We start from the raw sequence: 20,409 nt of genomic DNA, 5'->3' as shown, positions 1-20,409 counted from the left end.
TAAATAGTATTTCAAGACAGCTGCAATAAAATTCATGATACCAAAATATACCACTTTTGATTGGTGATAAAGCCAACAGATACTGCTAGAACTACTCTGGTTTACTGCCTATATTCCTAATTCTAAGACAATGCTAAATTTCAGTCAGAGGCTAGTGAAAATTAAAGCTGTCCTGTTTGCCCATCGGAGTTCACAGATTTTCTGAATTCCACCCAGGTTAAGAACATCAGCTGCATACAGCAACTCGTCACTTTCTCTCTGAAACCAGCCCTGTTCCCTTGTAGAGCTCATCTTGGTCCCTCCTCTCACCATGGCTAGAATGTTGGAAATGTGCCTTAATCCTTAAGGGACTATCATCTTCCTTAGGAGCAAGGGATAACCCTCGTACCTGGGGGTACCACCAGCACCTCATGCAGAAGGGATGGTTGAAAGTTTATGGCACACATGCATACAAATATGACATTATACTTTCAGCTAAAAATAGTAGGCACCTACTGAACAGCTTACATTTTTAAGAAACAGCTGTCCTCCTCCAGGACACCAATTCTTACCTCATTAGCTCAATCACTTTTAACTAAAACTCCCATCTCAAACCAGGATTTGGATGCAAAAGAGGGGCACCTCTTTATGAAAACAAGATTCTCCATTCTAGGAGTTCCTCCAGTGACCAAAAAAAAAAAAAAAAGAGTTGTTTCAACTGTAAAATGGTAAATATTCAGGACTATGTCTTAGCATGTTTTATGGGGGTACCACATGAAAACAGGTCTTTCAACAAGTATTCGGAAGGTGTTACATAAACTAAACCAAAACTGTACTAAGGAACAGACGATCAATGACTATCTGAGATAATCACAATCTTGCATATTTTACCTGTTTATTTTCAAGACTCTAAACATTTTTATGGCTATGCGAGAGAAAAGCTTTAAATATACACCTTTAAATATAAAAGGTGAATTCAGCACCCACTGGGACTGTACTAACAAGGGTACATACGGTTCCTCTCAAGCTTTTGCCACTGAAACCAAAGACAAGACAAAAATCTTTAAAGACAGAAGTTCAACAGAAAAAAAAAAAAGCAGAATAAATATCTTTGACTAAGTAAAGTGTTAGTTGCTCAGCTGTGTCCAACTCTTTGCAACCCCATGGACTGCAGCCCACCAGGCTCTTCTGTCCAAGGAGTTCTCCAGGCAAGAATACTGGAGAGGGTAGCCATTTCCTTCTACAGACAACCTTCCTGACCCAGGGATCAAACCTGTATCTCTGCTGCATTGCAGGCAGATTCTTTACTGTCTGAGCCACCAGATACTTAACAGTGACATTTAAATAAGCGAAAAAGTTCATAATTCTTTCAGGGTCATAAAGTCAAGGAAATAAGAATATTTACCCTAAAAACTTTTATAAACTGAACAATGCTCAAAGTAACAAACGAAAAATTTAATTCTAAAATTAGAAAGAACGTTTGATACCAAAAAAAAAAAATCTATATAAAATATCATTTGCCAAATACAGTTCTTCAAAGAAATTTTACTTAACCTTGCAATGGCACCCCACTTCAGTACTCTTGCTTGGAAAATCCCATGGATGGAGGAGCCTGGTAGGCTGCAGTCCATGGGCTCGCTAAGAGTCGGACACGACTGAGCAACTTCACTTTCACTTTCCACTTTCAGGCATTGGAGAAGGAAATGGCAACCCACTCCAGTGTTTTTGCCTGGAGAATCCCAGGGATGGGGGAGCCTGGTGGGCTGCTGTCTATGGGGTCGCACAGAGTTGGACACAACTAAAGTGACTTAGCATAGCATATGGTTACAAGAAAATTTAAAATAAATGAAACTAAGCAACTTCTTGAAGACGTTTAAAGTTAAAGAGCATTTCCCCTTTTAATTAAAGAAATCTTATAAGAAGTAATCTGTGACCAAAAAGCTTACTCATCAGGAAGCTGAAGCTTGACTGCTCTGAAGAGATCCTGGAATCACCAACCTCGCACTTTCCCTGAAGGAGGATACCGCTGTGCTCTGAATTTATTCAAAGAGTCAAGAGTCTATGAAGGGCCAGGTATGTCGAAACTTCCTGAATCACGGTGTCAGAAAGGCTTGTAGCACAGCACTGAAATATGCACCACAGATATGCTAAACCCTACCTTGGCTATATGGAGACCCACACTTGAGCATCTGCCCACTGGATTTGAGGATTATAGAATGAGACAATGAAGTAAGATTGAGGATTACAGAATGAGACAATGACGTGCTTCTGCCCTTTGTGGTGACCTGGCTTGGATTTAACTTCCATATCGTCAGCCAAACTTGAAATCTGTACTAGGTCGACTAACCCATGATCCACTGTAAAGATACAATACCCTTATATAAAAACACAGATGCAGAAGAAAAGATTTAGTTAACAAAGGACTAAAACATGTCCTGAGCCACAAAAATTCACTCCATGGGCTTGGGAAAAAAAATCTCAATTTCTGCTGAAAATACGTGAAGCAAGAAGAAAAAAAATGCTCCAACAGGATTTCATTAGCTATCTCAAACAACAAATTTCTACAATCTATAGATCAGGTCTTCACAAAATGGACAGCGTCAAGAACGCAGGCAAGTCTACAAAACAGACAGGCAGCAAAAAAAAGCAAACTACCCTAAAATAGAAACAGGACTCTCAGACATTTTCAAATACTTAATTTGAAATGCCATCCTTAGAATTTAAGGAAATGTGATGTGAAACAAGATGGCTAATATCAAAAATAACAAACACAATGTGATCTGCAGAGCTGCACGAAAATTTAAATCCTCACTTCTCATTACTGGTTACTGGATTTCATGTGTGAATGCAATGACCTTTCTTCATACCCTCCTGATACAGAATGCCAATCCTGGTTTACTTAGTGATCATCAATTCACTCTGAAAAAATAGCCTTTTTCATGGTATTTTTTTTCTAGAGTTCAAAAGAAATTTCAACAGGTCAAACAGCCCTTGGAATATGAAGAGTAAATCTTTCCATCCCAAAGTAAAGTGCTAACAAAAAGCGGACACCAAAATATTTAAATGCAAACCTTACCAGCCCTGCTTCCTCTATCTTGGCATACACAAAAAACTAAGACCCTTGGGTGGTACTTTTTAATTTAAAAAAGGCAGTTACAAAAATCAAAGCAAGAGAGACTCAAAAGACTCAGTTTTCACAAATCAACTGTTAACTGTATTTATTTTTTAAATAGATATTAAAGGACAGGGCATAATGTCAGGCAAAGAAAGTAGGTAGAAGAAAAGGAATGATGTGAAATTGACTGCTGGTAATGTGAAGCTGGTAGGGCTTCCCTGGTGGCTCAGTGGTGAAGAATCTGCCTACAGTGCAGGAAACTGGGTTCAGTCCCTGGGTTGGGAAGATCCCCTCAAGGAGGGCATGGCAACCCACTCCAGTATTCTTGCCTAGAGAATCTCATGGACAGAATCTCATGGGCTGCAAGCTGCAATCCATAGGGTCACAGAGTCGGTCACCATTGAAGTGACTAAGCAGCAGCAGCAAATACGAAGCTAAGGCAGCCACTCCCAATTTCTTTGCAAGATCTGATGCTTTTGAACTGTGGTGTTGGAGAAGACTCTTGAGAGTCCCTTGGACTGCAAGGAGATCCAACCAGTCCATTCTAAAGGAGATCAGCCCTGGGATTTCTTTGGAAGGAATGATGTAAAGCTGAAACTCCAATACTTTGGCCACCTCACGTGAAGAGTTGACTCATTGGAAAAGACTCTGATGCTGGGAGGGGTTGGGGGCAGGAGGAGAAGCGGACGACAGAGGATGAGATGGCTGGATGGCATCACTGACTCGATGGATGTGAATCTGAGTGAACTCTGGGAGTTGGTGATGGACAGGGAGGCCTGGCGTGCTGTGATTCATGGGGTCGAAAAGAGTCGGACACGACTGAGCGACTGAACTGAACTGAACAGTGAGAGTCAAGCTCCCTGATGCTCTAGACTAGGAAGTAGTATATACAGATTTTCCAACATAAATGTGTATAAAAATTTAAACACCATGGCCTGGAGCTTAGTCCTGGACCTATAGTATCAAGCCCTGCTCTTTGTTGTTGTTGTTGTTGTTGTCCTTTACATTTTGGAGATGTGAAAGCTTGCAGGGCAAGAAACAGAAGAAATAAAGAAACAAATTAACGCCTGGAGGCTTGCAGAGAGAAAAGGAGCTTCAGAAATTATCTTCCCTCTACAAAGGTGGGGAACCAGATCAATAGTAAAGACCTAGTTTCACCAACATACTCTACTCTGAAAACAGATGGGGAAACAATGGAAACAGTGAGACTTTATTTTCTTGGGCTCTAAAATCACTGTAGATGGTGACTGCAGCCATGAAATTAAAAGATGCTTGCTCCTTGGAAGAAAAGCTATGACCAACCTAGACAGCATACTAAAAAGCAGAGGCATTACTTTACTGAAAAAGGTCCATCTAGACAAAGCTATGGTTTTTCCAGTAGTCATGTATGGATGTGAGAGATGGACCATAAAGAAAGCTGAGCACTGAAGAATTGATGCTTTTGAACTGTGGTGTTGGAGAAGACTCTTGAGAGTCCCTTGGACTGCAAGGAGATCCAACCAGTCCATCCTAAAGGAGATCAGTTCTGGGTGTTCATTGGAAAGGCAGATGCTGAAGATGAAGCTCCAATAACTCTGGCCACCTGATGCGAAGAACTGACTCATTAGAAAAGATTCTGATGCTGGGAAAGATTGAAGGCAAGGAGAAGGAGACGACAGAGGATGAGATAGTTGGATGGCATCACAGACTCGATGGACATGAGTTTGAGCAAGCCCTGGGAGTTGGTGATGGACAGGGAAGCCTGGTGTGGTGAAGTCCATGGGGTCGCAAAGAGTCGGACATGACTGAGTGAGTGAACTGACTGATTCTACTCTGAGAGTTACTAATCCAAGAAGGGTTGTAGATGGAATGAGGAGAGGATGAAAAGCATGATGCAAACCACTGTCATGAATAATTTATGAAGAAAATAAAGTTGAAAGGAAATGTGGTGCAGCCTCTACTTGGAATATGAACATGTCTTTCATTCTACCAGAACAGGAAACAAATGAGTATCAGAGGTAAGGTAACTTAACGAAACTGCAAAATGGGGGGTGGGGGGGGGGTAGGCTCTGAAAATAACTGCAGTATAAAAAGGGATTAACAGTCATCTTAATGTATGAAGAACACTTGTAAATCAGTATTTAAAAGATGAACGTCCAAATGGACAAAAAGGACTTGAACAGATAATTCAGAAAGATATAAATACGAATGACTGGTATGGAAATGCTGAACTTTGCTAACAGTAAAATAAAAATCAGTTGGCATTTATTTTATGATAATACCGAGTATGAAAGGAGGGAAAAAAACAGCACTCTCATATGCTGTTACGGTAGCAAAAACTTAATACTTTTGAGAACAATTTGGTAATCTGTATAAGAGTTTAAGTAATATTTATCTTCCATAATCCAGGAATACCACTTGCAGAAATTTATCAAAGACGAATTTATGTAAGAATACAAATGACCATCTCAACACTTATTTTAACACTTTAAGAAAACTTAAGTATCTAAAAATAAAATTGAGACTCAGGCAGACAATGGTCTATTACACAGCTACTTAAAATCATACTCATGGAGAATATTTAAAGAATGCTCATGACATACATTAAAAAAAAAAAAAAAACTGAAGTAATTCCAGTTTCATATATACAAAAGAGAAACAACAAACTGAGTTGTCTATAGGCTTTGGAATAATAAGGCATTATTTAATGTCCTCTTTAATATTTTAGGGCTTCTCCAGTTGTTCAGACAGTAAAGAATCTGCCTGCAATGCAGGAGAAATGAAGTGAAATCGCTCAGTCATGTCCGACTCTGCGACCCCGTGGACTGTAGCCTACCAGGCTCCTCGTCCATGGGATTCTCCAGGCAAGAATACTGGAGTGGGTTGCCATTTCCTTCTCCAGGGTATCTTCCTGATCCAGGGATCAAACCCAGGTCTCCCGCATTGCAGGCAGACGCTTTAACATCTGAGCCACCAGGGAAGCCCAATTCCCTGGTTGGGAATATCCCCTGGAAAAAGGAGTGGCTACCCACTCCAGTATACTTCCCTGGAGAAGTCCATGGATAGAGGAGCCTGGTGGGCTACATTCCATACAGTTGCAGAGAGCTGGACAAAACTGAGCAACTAACACTGCCCTTCTTAATAGTGATTATTTTTAGAGCAGTTTTAGCATTGCAGAAACTTCCTCTTTAATGTTTTAAAAATTCTCTTAACAATCATATTATACAATACTTCTATTAAAGTGTTCTTAAAGTGTTATTAATGTAGAAAACATCTGAATCCCAGAATAAAGTGTTTCAAAATGAAAATATACAATAAAAGTGCCAAGTTCAGTTCAGTTGCTCAGTCGTGTCCAACTCTTTGCAACCCCGTGAATGGCAGCACGCCAGGCCTCTCTGTCCATCACCAACTCCCGGAGTTTACCCAAACTCATGTCCATCCAGCCGGTGATGTCATCCAGCCATCTCATCCTCTGTCGTCCCCCTCTCCTCCTGCCCCCAATCCCTCCCAGCATCAGGGTCTTTTCCAATGAGTCAACTCTTCGCATGAGGTGGCCAAAGTACTGGAGTTTCAGCTCAGCATCAGTCCTTCCAATAAACACCCAGGACTGATCTCCTTTAGAATGGACTGGTTGGATCTCCTTGCAGTCCAAGGGACTCTCAAGAGTCTTCTCCAACACCAGAGTTCAAGAGCATCAATTCTTCGGCGCTCAGGTTTCTTCACAGTCCAACTCTCACAACCATACATGACCACTGGAAAAACCATAGCCTTGACTAGATGGACCTTTGTTGGCAAAGTAATGCCTCTGCTTTTGAATATGCTATCTAGGTTGGTCATAACTTTCCTTCCAAGGAGTAAGCGTCTTTTAATTTCATGGCTGCAATCACCATCTGCAGTGATTTTGGAGCCCAAAAAAATAAAGTCTGACACTGTTTCCACTGTTTCCCCATCTATTTCCCATGAAGTGATGGGACCAGATGCCATGATCCTAGTTTTCTGAATGTCGAACTTTAAGCCAACTTTTTCACTCTCCTCTTTCACTTTCATCAAGAGGCTTTTGAGTTCCTCTTCACTTTCTGCCATAAGGGTGGTGTCATCTGCATATCTGAGGTTATTGATATTTCTCCCAGCAATCTTGATTCCAGCTTGTGCTTCTTCCAGCCCTGTGTTTCTCATGATGTACTCTGCCTAGAAGTTAAATAAGCAGGGTGACAATATACAGCCTTGATGTACTCCTTTTCCTATTTGGAACCAGTCTGTTGTTCCATGTCCAGTTCTAACTGTTGCTTCCTGACCTGCATACAGGTTTCTCAAGAGGCAGGTGAGGTGGTCTGGTATTCCTATCTCTTTCAGAATTTTCCAGAGTTTATTGTGATCCACATAGTCAAAGGCTTTGGCATAGTGAAAAAAGCAGAAATAGATGGTTTTCTGGAACTGTACAAAAAAGATCTTTATGACCAAGATAATTACGATGGTGTGATCACTGACCTAGAGCCAGACATCTTGGAATGTGAAGTCAAGTGGGCCTTAGAAAGCATCACTACGAACAAAGCTAGTAGAGGTGATGGAATTCCAGCTGAGCTCTTCCAAATCCTGAAAGATGATGCTGTGAAAGTGCTGCACTCAATATGCCAGCAAATTTGGAAAACTCAGCAGTGGCCACAGGACTGGAAAAGGTCAGTTTTCATTCCAGTCCCAAAGAAGAGCAATGCCAAAGAATGTTCAAACTACCGCACAATTGCACTCATCTCACATGCTAGTAAAGTAATACTCAAAATTCTCCAAGCTAGGCTTCAGCAATACATGAACCGTGAACTTCCAGATGTTGAAGCTGGTTTTAGAAAAGGCAGAGGAACCAGAGATCAAATTGCCAACATCTGCTGGATCATCAAAAAGGCAAGAGTTCTAGAAAAACATCTATTTCTTCTTTACTGAGTATGCCAAAGCCTTTGACTGTGTGGATCACAATGTATTGTGGAAAAAGTACCAAAAATAGAGCTTAATATTTTAGGATGAAAATGAGTAATTTTTCCTTTAACATGAGATTTGTAATTTCACCCTTAAGAGTGTTTTTTTCCCTTACAGAAGGAATTCCCATTTGTATCATTATAGAAGTAGAAAATCTGAAAAGCAAGTGGTTGTCGTGGTAATGATGGAGGCAAGACTTACTTTAATATTACTTTGGTAATTTTTAAAGATTAAACACTTATAACTCTCATCCATTCTCAGGAACCAGAAAAGAACATAAATTAATGGAAATAATCTGAAAAATACACATCCTTTCCAAAAAGTTGTTGAAGGGCTTCCCTGATAGCTCAGTTGGTAAGTAATCACCTGCAGTGCAGGAGACCCCGGTTCGATTCCTGGGTCGGGAAGATCTGCTAGAGAAAGGATAGGCTACCCACTCCAGTATTCTTGGGCTTCCCTTGTGGCTCAGCTGGTAAAGAATCCATCTACAATGTGGGAGACCTGGGTTCAATCCCTGGGTTGGGAAGATCCCCTGCAGAAGGGGAAGGCTATCCACTGCAGTATTCTGGCCTGGAAAATTCCATGGACTATATAGTTCATGGGGTTGCAAAGAGTCAGACATGACTGAGCGACTTTCACTCACTGACTTCTGAAAAGTTGTAAACAAAGCTAACCCACAAAAAGGTGGGGCAGAAGACCACAACATTCATTTTTGGCACAGTGATAGAACTTGAATGTTTGTTACACTAAAAGCAGCTAGTAAGCAGTTATATGCTGTCTTTCGGAAATCCAAAAAGGAAAGGCCATTTTCTTTCCCATCTATCTGTTATAAATCATACTGTCACTGGTTACATTCGGATGAAGTCCACCTGAATTTTGTAAACTGAAGCCAATATCTGATGGGAAAAACAACTTGCAAAGTAACATACTACAATAAACCTATGTTTATCCATCCACAGAATCAGCTGAAGTCTCCTAATTGGAAAAACAGAACAGGGGAAAAAGATATGGCTAGGAAAGAAAAATACTTGTAGAACTACTCTCTACTTTACGTCTTCCTCCACACAGTGAGTTACTGTGGGGGTCAGGGGAGCTTGAAGAAAAAAAAGAAAACTTCTATAAAGAAAAGAAGATGAAGGTACTATAGAATCGAATAGTAATTAGCAGTTATAAAATTATCAAGATTGTTACTGCTAACTTTTATTAAGCAACTGAGTATGTACCTGCCGTTTCTTTCTTCTTTTCCTATTGTGGTTCCTCTCTATCATCAAGTATGCCCAGTTAGGTGGTTTAGACACTTGGGTCCACATTTTTCCCCTAACAATGCTACTAACTATGAAGAAAAAGACTGAATTAATTTCAAAATCAAATTTCTTTATTATTCTTATTATATTATAGGGCGATATTCAAACCAGAACATTTCATGCAAAGATGGGCAAAATAAAGGACAGAAATGGGATGGACCTAGTAGAATTAGAAGACATTAAGAAGAGGTGGCAAGAAAACACAGAAGAAATATACAAAGAGATATTCATGACCCAGATAATCACAATGGTGTGATCACTCACCTAGAGCCAGACATCCTGGAATGCGAAGTCAAGTGGGCCTTAGGAAGCATCACTACAAAGCTAGTGGAGGTGATAGAATCCCAGTTGAGCTATTTCAAATTCTAAAAGATGATGCTGTGAAAGTGCTGCACTCAATATGCCAGCAAATTTGGAAAACTCAGCAGTGGCCGAAGGACTGGAAAAGGTCAGTTTTCATTCCAATCCCAAAGAAAGGCAATGCCAAAGAATGCTTAAACTACTACACAATTGCACTCATCTCACACGCTAGCAAAGTGATGCTCAAAATTCTCCAAGCCAGGCTTCAACAGTACATAAACTGTGAACTCTCAGATGTTCAAGCTGGTTTTAGAAAAGGCAGAGGTACCAGGGGATCAAATTGCCAACATCGGCTGGATCATCAAAAAAACAAGAGAGTTCGAGAAAAACATCTATTTCTGATTTACAACTATGCCAAAGCCTTTGACTATGTGGATCACAACAAACTATGGAAAATTTTTTGAAGAGATGGGAATACCAGACACCTGACTTGCCTCCTGAGAAATCTGTATGTGGGTCAAGAAGCAACAGTTAGAACTGGACAGGGAACAGTAGACTGGTTCCAAATAGGAAAAGGAGTACATCAAGGCTGTATATTGTCACCCTGCTCATTTATCTTGTATGCAGAGTACATCATGAGAAACGCTGGGCTGGAAGAAACACAAACTGAAATCAAGACTGCTGGGAGAAATATCAATAACCTCAGATATGCAGATGACACCACCCTTATGGGAGAAAGTGAAGAAGAACTAAAGAGCCTCTTGTTGAAAGTGAAAAAGGAGAGTGAAAAAGTTGGCTTAAAGCTTAACATTCAGAAAAGTAAGATCATGTCATCTGGTCCCATCACTTCATGGCAAGTAGATGGGGAAACAGTGGAAACAGTGACAGACTATTTTGGGGGGGGGTCCAAAATCACTGCAGATGGTGACTGCATCCATGAATTTAAAAGATGCTTACTCCTTGGAAGGAAAGTTATGACCCACCTAGACAGCATTTTAAAAAGCAGAGACATTACTTTGCCAACAAAGGTCCATCTAGTCACAGCTATGTTTCTTCCAATAGTAATGTATGGGTGTGAGAGTTGGCCTATAAAGAAAGGTAAGAATTGATGCTTTTAAACTGTGATGTTGGAGAATTCTCTTGAGAGTCCCTTGGACTGCAAGGAGATCCAACAAGTCCATCCTAAAGGAAATCCGTCCTGAATATTCTTTGGAAGGACTGATGCTGAAGAGAAAATGCCAATACTCTGGCCACCTGATGCAAAAAACTGACTCATTTAAAAGACCCTGATGCTGGGAAAGATTGTAGGTGGGAGGAGAAGGGGATGACACAAGATGAGATGACTGGATGGCATCATCAACTCAATGGACATGAGTTTGAGTAAACTTTGAGAGTTGGCAATGGACAGGGAAGCCTGGCGTGCTGCAGTCCATGGGGTCACAGAGAGTTGGATACAACTGAGTGAATGAACTGAACAGAACTGATTCAAATCAAAGTTAAGACGTCCGATAAAAATGGGAGAGATAGAAACAGCACTGTCATACAAAAATTATCTTCACAGTAAATGCTGTATTTAATAATATTCATGATAAATATTCAATACTGACACAGATATACAAAAACACAGGAATACACACCCAAGAAGGCACCACATATTGAAAACCTAGAAAGATTGTATCCTGTCATGATCTAGTTGAAATTACTTTGGGCAAATAATGTGGAGAAAAAGAAATATCTTGAGTTGCCCAGCAAGATGACACCTATTAAAGAGTCGTAAATTAAACCAAATATTCCAAGGTACAACCAATTCAAGAGATAAATGATTCTTTATTGTCTATATAAAATACAGACATACAACCAAGATGGAAAAGACTATACATGAAATCACTGAAGCAATAACATTTATGAAGCTAAAAAAGTTAATAACAAGCAGACTTTAGGAAACTTGTAAGCCCTCAGTATTAAGAAATATTTTCAATATAATTGGTAATTCACATTTACTAGGGTTTCCACACATATGGATATATTCCCACACATACATATCTTCATGGTTAAAAATGGCCACCACAACTAACAAAAATCTAATATATTAGAAAAGCACCACTGATAGACTGTTGAAAAGAGCTCTCTACGGCAAACATGTAACATCTCTGAAAAGACAGATTTTGAAATATAGAAGCCAAAAAAGACAAGAAAATCAAAGAATACTAAGTTAGAAATAACATAAAGCCCAACCATGCTTCTGAAGCATCGGCCATCTTTGAGAAAGCACAAAACCATGAAACTGAAATCTCAATAGGAAGAAATCCCATGGCAGTATTGAAGTGATACTTTAAAATATTATAAAGAAAAAACAAAATACATAATTTTTACACAGAGAAGTAAGTGCTATGATACTCATCCACTTAGTCAACAAGTCAACCTGTTTAAAGCATTTGTGTGCCATAATAAGTGCTATATTTGTGGAATAAGATGATAACCAGGATAGAAATGTTTCCTTCATGGAACATATATTGTAGAAGTCATTAAGATCTAGGTCAACATGTTTCTCAAAATATAGAGTAAATCAAAATTATCCCGGTGCAAGTTCAAAATTCTGATGTCCATCCCCAGAAATTCTGATTCAATAGGTATTGAACAGAACTCAAGATCTGTTTTTAATAAGCTTTAATGGAAAGAGAGATGTTTTAGCTCTGCTACTAATTAGGTAGCAGCTTTGGGCACTGGTCACTTATCCTCGTTTCTAAGATGGGAATGAAGTGAAATGAAGTCAACATCGCTCAGTTGTGTCCGACTCTTTGCAACCCCATGGACTAGTCCATGGAATTTTCCAGGCCAGAATACTGGAGTGGGTAGCCTTTCCTTTCTCCAGGGGATCTTCCCAACCCAGGGATCAAACCCAGGTCTTCCGCATTGTAGGTATATTCTTTACCAGCTGAGCCACAAGGGAAGCTGAAGAATACTGGAGTGGGTAGCCTATCCCTTCTCCAGCAGATCTTCCTGACCCAGGAATAGAACCAGGATCTCTTGCATTGCAGGTGAATTCTTTTTTTTTTTTTTTTTTGATCTCTGCATAGTCATGTTTTTATTTATTTATTTATTTTTTTAATTTCTTTATTTCTCATGTGTTCCCCATCCTGAACCCTCCTCCCTCCTCCCTCCCCATACCATCCCTCTGGGTCGTCCTAGTGCACCAGCCCCAAGCATCCAGCATCGTGCATTGAACCTGGAGTGGCATCTCGTTTCATACATGACATTTCACATGTTTCAATGCCATTCTCCCAAATCTTCCCACCCTCTCCCTCTCCCACAGAGTCCATAAGCCTGTTCTATACATCAGTGTCTCTTTTGCTGTCTCGTATACAGGGTTATCGTTACCATCTTTCTAAACTCCATATATATGCGTTAGTATACTGTATTGGTGTTTTTCCTTCTGGCTTACTTCACTCTGTATAATAGGCTCCAGTTTCATCCACCTCATTAGAACTGATTCAAATGTATTCTTTTTAATGGCTGAGTAATACTCCATTGTGTATATGTACCACAGCTTTCTTATCCATTCATCTGCTGATGGACATCTAGGTTGCTTCCATGTCCTGGCTATTATAAACAGTGCTGCGATGAACATTACCAACTGAGCTATCAGGGAAGCCCAAGATTCGAATAATTCTGCTTAAAAGGTTTACTCTACAGAATAAAAACATTTTTGAAGTGTTTTGCACAGTACCTGGCACAAGTGTATTCAAAATGGCACCATGAAAGTCAGAAAATCTGGATTTACACTGAAGAAGCCTACCAAATATATAACACTGGAAAAGGCATTGAACCTCTGTGAGCTTCAGTTTCTATTTATGTAATTTGTGGGTAATAATGCCACTGATTAACACAAAGTTACCAGAAGAAAAAAATAATATTTTGGTAAGCTATAAGAAATACTACACAGAGGTAATTATAGTAGAGGCTACCAGCAGTTTTTTTTTAATTTTACTGATGTATATATAGTTGATTACAATGTTGTATTTCATTTCTACTACACAGTAAAATGACTCAGTTACATGTATGTGTATTATTTCCCATTGCAGTTTACCACAGGATAATGAATACAGTTTCCTGTGCTATACAGTACAGTCTTGTTGTTTTTATATATTAGTTTATATCTGCTAATCTCACACTTTCATTCCTTACTCCCCCCACCTGATCTCCCCCCTTGTACTTCATGTCCGAATCTGTTTTTCTTTCCTAGATACGTTCATTTGTGTCGTGTTTGGGATTCCACATATAAGTGGTAGCACATGGTTTGTGTCTTTTTCTTTCTGACTTCACTTGAGACTACCGGCATTCTTAGTCATAGCAAAGTATTATGAAAATATAATCCTTGAAAAAGAGGGGAAAGTCTTATGTGAGAAAAATTGAGAAAAAGGCTTTTTTTTTTTTTTTTTACCTTATTTTCCCAACAAAGGGCTTCCCTGGTAGCTCAGCTGGTAAAGAATCCACCTGCAATGCAGGAGACCCCCGGTTCTATTCCTGGGTCAGGAAGATCCACTGGAGATAGGATAGGCTACCCATCCTATTATTCTTGGACTTCCCTGCAAGTTCAGATGGTAAAGAATCCACCTGCAAAGTGGAGGACCTGGGTCTGATCCCAGGGTTGGGAAGACCCCTGGAGAGGGGAATGGCTACCCACTCCAGGATTCTGGCCTGGAAAATTGCATGGACAGAAGAGCCTGGTGGGCTACAGTCTATGGAGTCGCAAAGAGTCGGACATGACTGAGCGACTTTCACTTTCCCAACAAAATGTACTTAATCCATTCAAGAGTTTGAGTACAGAATGTGTACCACCTGGGAAATGGTAACCCTTCAAATGTAAATCAGGAATATAGACTCCATACACATTAATAATACAAATCTTAATTCCTATGAGAACTCCACAAAGCCAAGTTGGATATAGTTTCACAAGCCAACAGTTGCTGGAAATACTACCCAAAGAAAAGAAACCCTTGATTACTTAGTTCACTACTTAAGCATTACTACTGTATGAGCCACCAGGGAAGCCCAACGACATAAACAGAAACACAAGCTCACAGAGGGTCAATGACTTGTGTGGTGTTACATATTTAGTACACATATGAGTCTGATATGAAGCCACATTTTGTGACTTTCTAGTAGGCTGGTTGTTTCCCAGCAGCCATTTTGAATACACCTCTTCAGCATTTACATCTCCTTCTGTAACAATCGCCAGAGAAGGCAATGGCACCCCACTCCAGTACTCTTGCCTGGAAAATCCCATGGATGGAGGAGCCTGGTAGACTGCAGTCCATGGGGTCGCTAGGAGTCAGACACGACTGTATAACTTTCAAGTAGACAACCTGAGCGACTTCACTTTTTTCACTTTTCACTTACATGCATTGGAGAAGGAAATGGCAAGCCACTCCAGTGTTCTTGCCTGGAGAATCCCAGGGACGGGGGAGCCCGGTGGGCTGCCATCTCTGGGGTCACACAGAGTCGGACACGACTGAAGCGACTTAGCAGCTGTAACAATCGCAGCCAAGCAATCATCTAATTCCATTGGTTGGCAATCTACCAGTTGAAAGGAAGTCGCCTGGAAAGCTTTTAAAAGGTATAGAAAAGGTATTTAAAAGGTATCCTGAAATTCTGATTCAGTGTGTCCAGGAGAGGGCCCTGGGACCCATCTATGCAAAATGCCTCCCAGAAAACTGTGACGTGAGCCAGAACCTGATCGCCTGCGATGCTGCACTCTCCAGTCTACTCAGTATGTTGGCTGTGCAACCAAACTCCAATGATGTTAGGCTAAAATCTTGCCTACTTCAGTTTCCACGTTAGGCCTAGTTTTTTATTCTTGGGGCCACACACAACACAAGCCTAATCTGTCTCCAGGCCCTTCAGGTGACTTATATGATGTTTCAGACTTGACGACCCTAAATTTATCCACATCTTTTCATTTATATTTAGTACCCAGAAGAGAGCACAATTCTCATTTAGAAACCACTGGTGGGCTTCCCTGGTGGTACAGTGGTTAAGAATCTGCCTTGTAATACAAGAGACATGGGGTCAGTTTCTGGTCTGGGACAATCCCACATGCCATGGGGCTACTCAACCTGTGCACCACAATGATTGAGCCCGTGCTCTAGAGCCCCCTCATGCCACAACTGCTGAAGCCCAAACACCTTAGAAGCCGTTCTCTGCAACAAGAGACACCACTGCAATGAGACCTCACACCGCAACTACAGAAACCCCACACAGCAATGAAGACCCACCACAGCCAAAAATAAATATTAAAAAAAAAAACAGTGATGATACTCCTTCATTAAAGGAATAATATTAACACAGTTTAAGTGTGCCTTTTACTAAACTGACAACAACATATTACGCTTACTTCTTTGTAATACCCTTACTAAAAATACTTACTTTGGAATATATTTATTTTGGAGCAATTTTAGGTTTACACAAAAGTTGCACATGTAGTACAAACAGCATCCATGGCCCCCTCACCCAGCTTGTTTTCCAAATGTTAACACATACAGTACCACAGTACATCTACCTGAACCAAAAATGAGTTTTCTTAATTACATCTTTTCCCAGAAATTACTTTCCTCAACACCTTTCTTTCATCCTAAACAGACTTTGACTTTTGTTTCATTTTATGATGCAAGTATAGGCTCTTACATTTCCTCTATTAAGATTCATAGCCATGATTTCATCTTGCAAGACTTCAACACAAAGACTCAAACCTTGAGTTTTACAAGATAGAATGTAATGCCTTATACTTGTTAAGATATTCTGAGTCAAGGTCCAAATAGACAGCATCTACTAGTGCCTCTAGATTCATGCCACACAGTGATCTGGTAAGCAACACTTCTATACTTTTATCTTGTGCGACAGGTTTGGGCTTGAGTAAGACAGAGGAACCAGGGATCAAACTGCCAACATTCGATGGATCATTGAAAAAGCAAGAGAGTTCCAGAAAAACATCTATTTCTGCTTTATTGACTATGCCAAAGGCTTTGACTGTGTGGATCACAATAAACTCTGGAAAATTCTGAAAGAGATGGGAATACCAGACCACCTCACCTGCCTCTTAAGAAACCTGTATGCAGGTCAGGAAGCAACAGTTAGAACTGGACATGGAACAACAGACTGGTTCCAAATAGGAAAAGGAGTATGTCAAGGCTGTATATTGTCACCCTGCTTATTTAACTTCTAGGCAGAGTACATCATCAGAAACACTGGGCTGGAGGAAGCACAAGCTGGAATCAACATTGCCAGGAGAAATATCAATAACCTCAGATATGCAGATGACACCACCCTTATGGCAGAAAGTGAAGAGGAACTCAAAAGCCTCTTGATGAAAATGAAAGAGGAGAGTGAGAAAGCTGGCTTAAAGCTCAACATTCAGAAAACTAGGATCATGGCATCCGGTCCCATCACTTCATGGGAAATAGATGGGGAAACAGTGGAAACAGTGGCTGACTTTATTTTTCTGGGCTCCAAAATCACTGCAGATGGTGACTGCAGCCATGAAATTAAAAGACGTTTACTCCTTGGAAGGAAAGTTATGACCAACCTAGATAGCATATTCGGAGAAGGCAATGGCAACCCACTCTAGTACTCTTGCCTGGAAAATCCTGTCGATGGAGGAGCCTTGTAGGCTGCAGTCCCTGGGGTCTCTAAGAGTTGGACACGACTGATCGACTTCACTTTCACTTTTTACTTTCATGCATTGGAGAGGAAATGGCAACCCACTCCAGTATTTTGGCCTGGAGAATCCCAGGGACAGGAGAGCCTGGTGGGCTGCTGGCTATGGGGTAGCACAGAGTCGGACATGACTGAAGCGACAGCAGCAGCAGCAGCAGCAGCAGACAGCATATTGAAAAGCAGAGACATTACTTTGCCAATAAAGGTCCGTCTAGTCAAGGCTATGGTTTTTCCTGTGGTCATGTATGGATGTGAGAGTTGGACTGTGAAGAAAGCTGAGCACCGAAGAATTGATGCTTTTGAACTATGGTGTTGGAGAAGACTCTTGAGAGTCCCTTGGACTGCAAGGAGATCCAACCAGTTCATTCTAAAGGAGATCAGTCCTGGGTGTTTATTGGAAGGACTGATGCTGAAGCTGAAACTCCAGTACTTTGGCCACCTGATGCGAAGAGCTGACTCATTGGAAAAGACCCTGATGCTGGGAGGGATTGAGGGCAGAAGGAGAAGGGGACGACAGAGGATGAGATGGTTGGATGGCATCATCAACTCAATGGACATGGGTTTGGGCGGACTATAGGAGTTGGTGATGGACAGGGAGGCCTGGCGTGCTGTGTTTCATGGGGTTGCAGAGAGTCGGACACGACTGAGCGACTGAACATAAATCTCTCTAGAGTTGCATTAAGCAACTTCTGAGGCACACACATCATCAATTAATCACTAACCTCAGAAATCTGTACATCCAGTTACTCTGTTATTCTTGCAAAGATATTTCCCTACCTCAGAAAGTTCAGACACATTGTACCTCTACATTTTTCATCTGTACTAGCCTAATACGGCTTTGCATGTTGTTTTTCAGTTGAGAGGTGTAGTTATGTGCACAGTGGAAGAAGTCCATGCCCAAAATGAGTCTGAAGTCCTTAGGGAAAAAAAGGAAACTCTTAACAACTACTGGCCATTCACTGAAGCAATTAATGACCCTGAGTGAAAACTGATGCCCATAGGAAGTCCACAGAGAATTCCTGATGAGTCACAAGCTAAAATCAGAAGAAAGAGAAAGTTGGGATTGTAGTATTTCTCCGTCAAGAAAAGAGTTCCATTCATTGTCATAAAATTAGTTACTGGCTTTAATTATTACAAAAAGTTTAGTGAACAGAATGGCTCATGTACTATTAGCAAGTAATATTTAAGGGCTTATTAACTGCTATTTAAGATAGGAATTTACTATTGAGATTCTGATTAAAAAGGATAAATTAGACATGCGGACCCACAGATAGCTAAGCGCAGCTCTATCAATCAGTGCCAGAAGATTTTTCTAAACAGCTTAGTTCTCCACAAAAGATCTGAATAATTTCCAATTCTGTTTATCTCTCAAAACCAGGCTGTGGAATTAGTTTTTAAATTGCAAAAGAGAATCAACAATGCTTTCAAGGAAGGCTGCAAACTCACAGCCTTCCTATTATACGTGTGAGCTTCTTAAAAGGGGAAGCCATTAAAAACATCTTTTAAAAGGCATCAGAATGCCAGAAACAAAGCTCTTCAAACTCACCTCATAGTAACTCCGAACCGCATTGCAAAATGCTTCGTCGGCTACAATCTGGGTTTCCCCATTGAGGAAGGCCTGGAACCGTTCTTTCAGTAACTGTAACTGCTGCTTGTTAAGCTGTAAGAAAAAAAGAAATAGGGGGTGGAATCAGATTAAAAAAAAACTGGCTAATCCATGACACATAATGCTTTTTAAGAGTTATATTTGCCACATGTGTCTAAGACTCAATACTCAGAATTCACTTTATGGGTCAATTTTTAAAAGCTTGTAAGTTACTGCCCCCAGAGAAGGCAATGGAACCCCACTCCAGTACTCTTGCTTGGAAAATCCCATGGACGGAGGAGCCTGGTAGGCTGCAGTCCATGGGGTCACTAAGAGTCGGACACGACTGAGCAACTTCACTTTCACCTTTCACTTTCATGCATTGGAGAAGGAAATGGCAACCCACTCTGGTGTTCTTGCCTGGAGAATCCCAGGGATGGCGGAGCCTGGCGGGCTGCTGTCTATGGGGTCGCACAGAGTCGGACAGGACTGAAGCGACTTAGCAGCAGTAAGTTACTGCCCCACGAACTTTGGAATACCTGATACTGAAAACGGAATCCAAATTTCTGCCCCAAACAGCATTTTTGTGATGACTACACTCCAATCTCTTTGCAGAGAAAGGGGAAAAAATCTAAAATTCAAATGAAAAGTTAACTGCCTGCCAGCTGTCCTGAACAGAGGGCAGAGGGATAAGAATTCTTGGAGGTGAGTGGACAACCAACAGCTCTGAACAGGACAGGAAAGACAGAGACTCAGAGAAAGAATTCTCTAGAAAGGACATCTGTTGGATGCTAAAAGCTTGGATTATCATGAAAAAACATCTCAGTGCTTGAGCTGTGATAAAGGGATGATGAGGAGGGGAACAGAGAGGCAATGGGGGCAGTGAGTGCATCTCCAGGCAGGCGAGGGGAAGGCAGTGACTCAGGGAGAGGAGTGTAAGTTTACAACCACGTTTGCTCACCTGGAGCTATCTACCAGGTTACGGAGGGTAGGTTAGACACGGACCATGACTTACTAACCACATCTTCTAGTCATCAACTACAAGCAGAAGCAGCTATTTCATTTCTACAGCTCACTGCAAAATGAGAGCGAGGAGCCCCTTAATGAAAAAACTGATTTCAAGACAGCAGCAAAAGAGCATTCAACCCGGCATGGGACCCTTCTAAGCAGGAGCCCGTGTGGCCGCTCTAAACACAGCTCACAAACACATAAAAAACATACATACATATATATATATATATATATATTTTTTTTTTTTTTTTTTTAAAAGCTTAACTGGAGACAGAACATAGTCTTGCAGAGAAAACAACAAATCCTGAGATATATAGGGACAAGGAAGGAGTGATCTCTCCATTTCAGTCATCCTCATCAGACTGTTAAAAGAATTCAGCCCAGTTCTGGATTCTATGGAGAGTTGTGAAGCATTTGGAATCGTGCCTAAGACAAAATGATTAAAGGATTAGAAA

At 40.8% G+C, this 20,409-nt stretch overlaps 1 protein-coding gene across 16 annotated transcripts in view; it reads right to left on the bottom strand.

Annotated features, from left to right (window-relative positions):
• Positions 1-20,409, bottom strand: part of CADPS2 (calcium dependent secretion activator 2) — a 577,723-nt gene that overhangs the window by 418,645 nt on the left and 138,669 nt on the right. For all 16 annotated transcript variants that reach the window (XM_027539120.1, XM_027539121.1, XM_027539127.1 and 13 more), the window contains exon 2: positions 18,905-19,018. In XM_027539120.1, the coding sequence (XP_027394921.1) occupies positions 18,905-19,018 (114 nt within the window). The remainder of the gene's footprint in view (positions 1-18,904; positions 19,019-20,409) is intronic.

Source organism: Bos indicus x Bos taurus, chromosome 4 (assembly GCF_003369695.1).
Source record: "Bos indicus x Bos taurus breed Angus x Brahman F1 hybrid chromosome 4, Bos_hybrid_MaternalHap_v2.0, whole genome shotgun sequence".
Lineage (NCBI taxonomy): Eukaryota > Metazoa > Chordata > Mammalia > Artiodactyla > Bovidae > Bos > Bos indicus x Bos taurus.
This window is presented reverse-complemented; position numbering and strand designations above follow the sequence as displayed.